Source organism: Montipora foliosa, chromosome 2, assembly GCF_036669935.1.
Source record: "Montipora foliosa isolate CH-2021 chromosome 2, ASM3666993v2, whole genome shotgun sequence".
Taxonomy (NCBI): Eukaryota; Metazoa; Cnidaria; class Anthozoa; order Scleractinia; family Acroporidae; genus Montipora; species Montipora foliosa.
Genome location: NC_090870.1, coordinates 42437733 through 42440232, shown reverse-complemented (window position 1 = coordinate 42440232; position 2500 = coordinate 42437733). Strand labels below are relative to the sequence as shown.

General features: G+C 39.1%; 1 protein-coding gene across 2 annotated transcripts in view; it reads left to right on the top strand.

Moving 5' to 3' along the window:
- Window positions 1-863: 863 nt before the first annotated feature.
- The window catches only part of LOC137990812 (protein SLC31A2-like), a 14710-nt gene continuing 13073 nt past the window's right edge, over window positions 864-2500 (top strand). The window contains exons 1-3 of one of the 2 annotated variants that reach the window (XM_068835916.1): window positions 864-946; window positions 1570-1634; window positions 2280-2409. In XM_068835916.1, the coding sequence (XP_068692017.1) occupies window positions 2340-2409 (70 nt within the window). In that variant the 5' untranslated portion in view covers window positions 864-946; window positions 1570-1634; window positions 2280-2339. Of the gene's footprint in view, window positions 947-1569; window positions 1635-2159; window positions 2410-2500 lie in introns of those variants that run through there. The other variant, XM_068835915.1, reaches the window with a different exon arrangement.

The window sequence follows — 2500 nt, the reverse complement described above, 5'->3', positions numbered from 1 at the left end:
TTGCTGTGTCAGAAACATAGCACCAAAAATTCTATTTTAACGCTCAAAAATGCGAACTAAGCAAGGTGCAGATTTTGTACTTCTGGCTGCACAAATAAATTGCAAAATCGAAAATACCATCGATTTCAGTGGCCGCCTGTGCCCATCAAGTTACCTTGCGTGTTACTACCAACTCAAGAAACAAAGGATACATCTGTGACAAAATGACGGCAAGACACGGGGTTTTTGTTCTTGTTAATTTTTTTTTTCTTTCAACTGTTATAAAGTTCGACAAGAAATGTGCGAATTCAACTCACAGATCGCAATTGTCTAACTCTAGATAGAGGTTGACCATTGTTTCTGCAAAGTCAAAAATTAACTCTCCTAGATGAGGTTATTTATCACCAGGTAATTCCATCGTTTTGGAAATAGAAGCTGCTTTGTTATTCATCAGAGTCACAAATTCTTGCCGATTTTTGGGCTCATTTGTTGAAATTCAAGAACGCTTCCAACAGACTTGTTTATTTTTGTGGTTTATGTAAGTGCTGTGGGCCTATTTGCCACCACGAAATATCACCAAGACCAAGTCACCAAGACCAGAACACTGTAAAAGTCATTAGTATTCAATGATTGTCACTGTGGCGCAACAGTAACGTTTGTGTTTTTCATGCGAGAGAGCCCGAGTTCAACTCACAGGTTGGGAGACATAATACACCGCAGATTTGTGACTACAATGAAAAAAAACTCACGAGGGAAAAAAAAGAAATCACCCGGATTTACATCGTGCTATGCCTATGGCATCCCACGGAACAAGGAACTAGTCGATATGCGGAAGTTATTGATATACTGAAAAGATAACAATACGTTAGTCTTGAATATGTAAGAGATCCAGAACTGGGGGACATGCAGCTTATCAATATACAAGTTAAAACCGTTGCACTCATACAAGGGAACAAAGTTCACACAGGTAAAGAGTTTTCCTGTTTTGTAAAGCGGCATCTCCCCTCGAGAATGCAGGCCTCTGGTAACGTGAGCTGTTGGGAAGTTACGAACAAGATTATCAACTGCAGCTGTGAAGCATACGGAAACGCGTATTTCCTTCTTGATCGGTGACCTGCTGGGTACAATGACCGAATTTAAAACATCGATTCCGTTCCGTTTGTTATGTGGGGTATGTCCTTCCATGAAACGTCTAGTTGACAGAAACAAAGGAAGAGTTTCGATGGCCAATTCTTTTTTTTTTTTCCTCTTCTGACAAGGCCTTCGTTACGTTACGGTAAATGTACCGGACCGGCTTGAATTGGAGTAAGACATGATCATCCGTGAAACTGAATGGGAAATCACTCGTATTTTCTTGAATCACTTTAGTTTTCTAACGCATCATTAAAAGGCTTGCAATGAATCTGGTAAAGGGGAAAGTTGGCGTAATCCATATCCTCTTGAAAGCACATCAAGGAAAGCTGAAAGTGCCTATGTTGTTGAGAAAAGGAATCTACCCGTAGGATTATGTGGTTGATCACGACAATAATTTCAACATACAACTTAGCTCATTAGCTTAATTTAATTTTTAATTTTTCTATATCCAATTAGATTGACCACAGCATTATTTCTGATGATGACACATGTGAGGTATATTAGCTGAACTCCCATCAACTGTAAGTTTTCATTATGATCGAAGAATTTATGCGTACGTTTTGATCCATCGCGTTGTCCAGTCATGGACCAGACAGGACGCAAGTTTCAAAATATTTAACTAACATGAAGATGTCGATAGTTGTTCGTCAATGTGTTATGTGGCTCCAACTCAAAGCTAGGCTCCTGGAACAGTGCATTCTGTTCGAAAGCGCGATGTAATATTATAGATTAAAGAAGTCAGGAAAGCCAAAAAACTCGACATTATGCATAGATTTGTCTTAAATTAACATTTTGTTGCTGCGGAGCGAGCGGGATGGTTCCATAAAGGAAATCAAGTGAACTGAATGAAACAAGGAAAACGCTTTAGACTCTCAGTTGCATATATGGCGCCTGAATTTGAATAACAATACTTTGTACATCCTAAGCCTTGTACTTATGTTTCTAGACAAAGGATTTTTCACATGAATGTGAGGCTTAGGATGTACATTGCCATTTATGCAAAGGGGCTGTTATTATTGGTTGACTGTGAAGTGCCTCTCGTGAAATGAGCCCTTCCTTCTGTGTTATCTGAAGCCTTGCTCATAAATTCCAACTCAGACATTGCATGACGGATCAAAATTAAGTTAGATTAAATTTCCCTTTTTTTATTCGTTAACTTCTCGAAGGCGTTTGACAGCTCCGAGGTACAAGCAGGATCCTTTGGCTGAGTTTTTCGTGGTTACATAATGTACTTCTTCACCACTGGGAATTATACCTTCCTTTTGTTTCGGGAATGGAAGGTGACATCGATAAGTGGTAAGTTCAAGCCTTTTTGCTCTTAGCGATGATCTGATGCGATCTAATGATCTCTGTGTCATAAAAGGATATTTTATTCAGTGTCACTTTT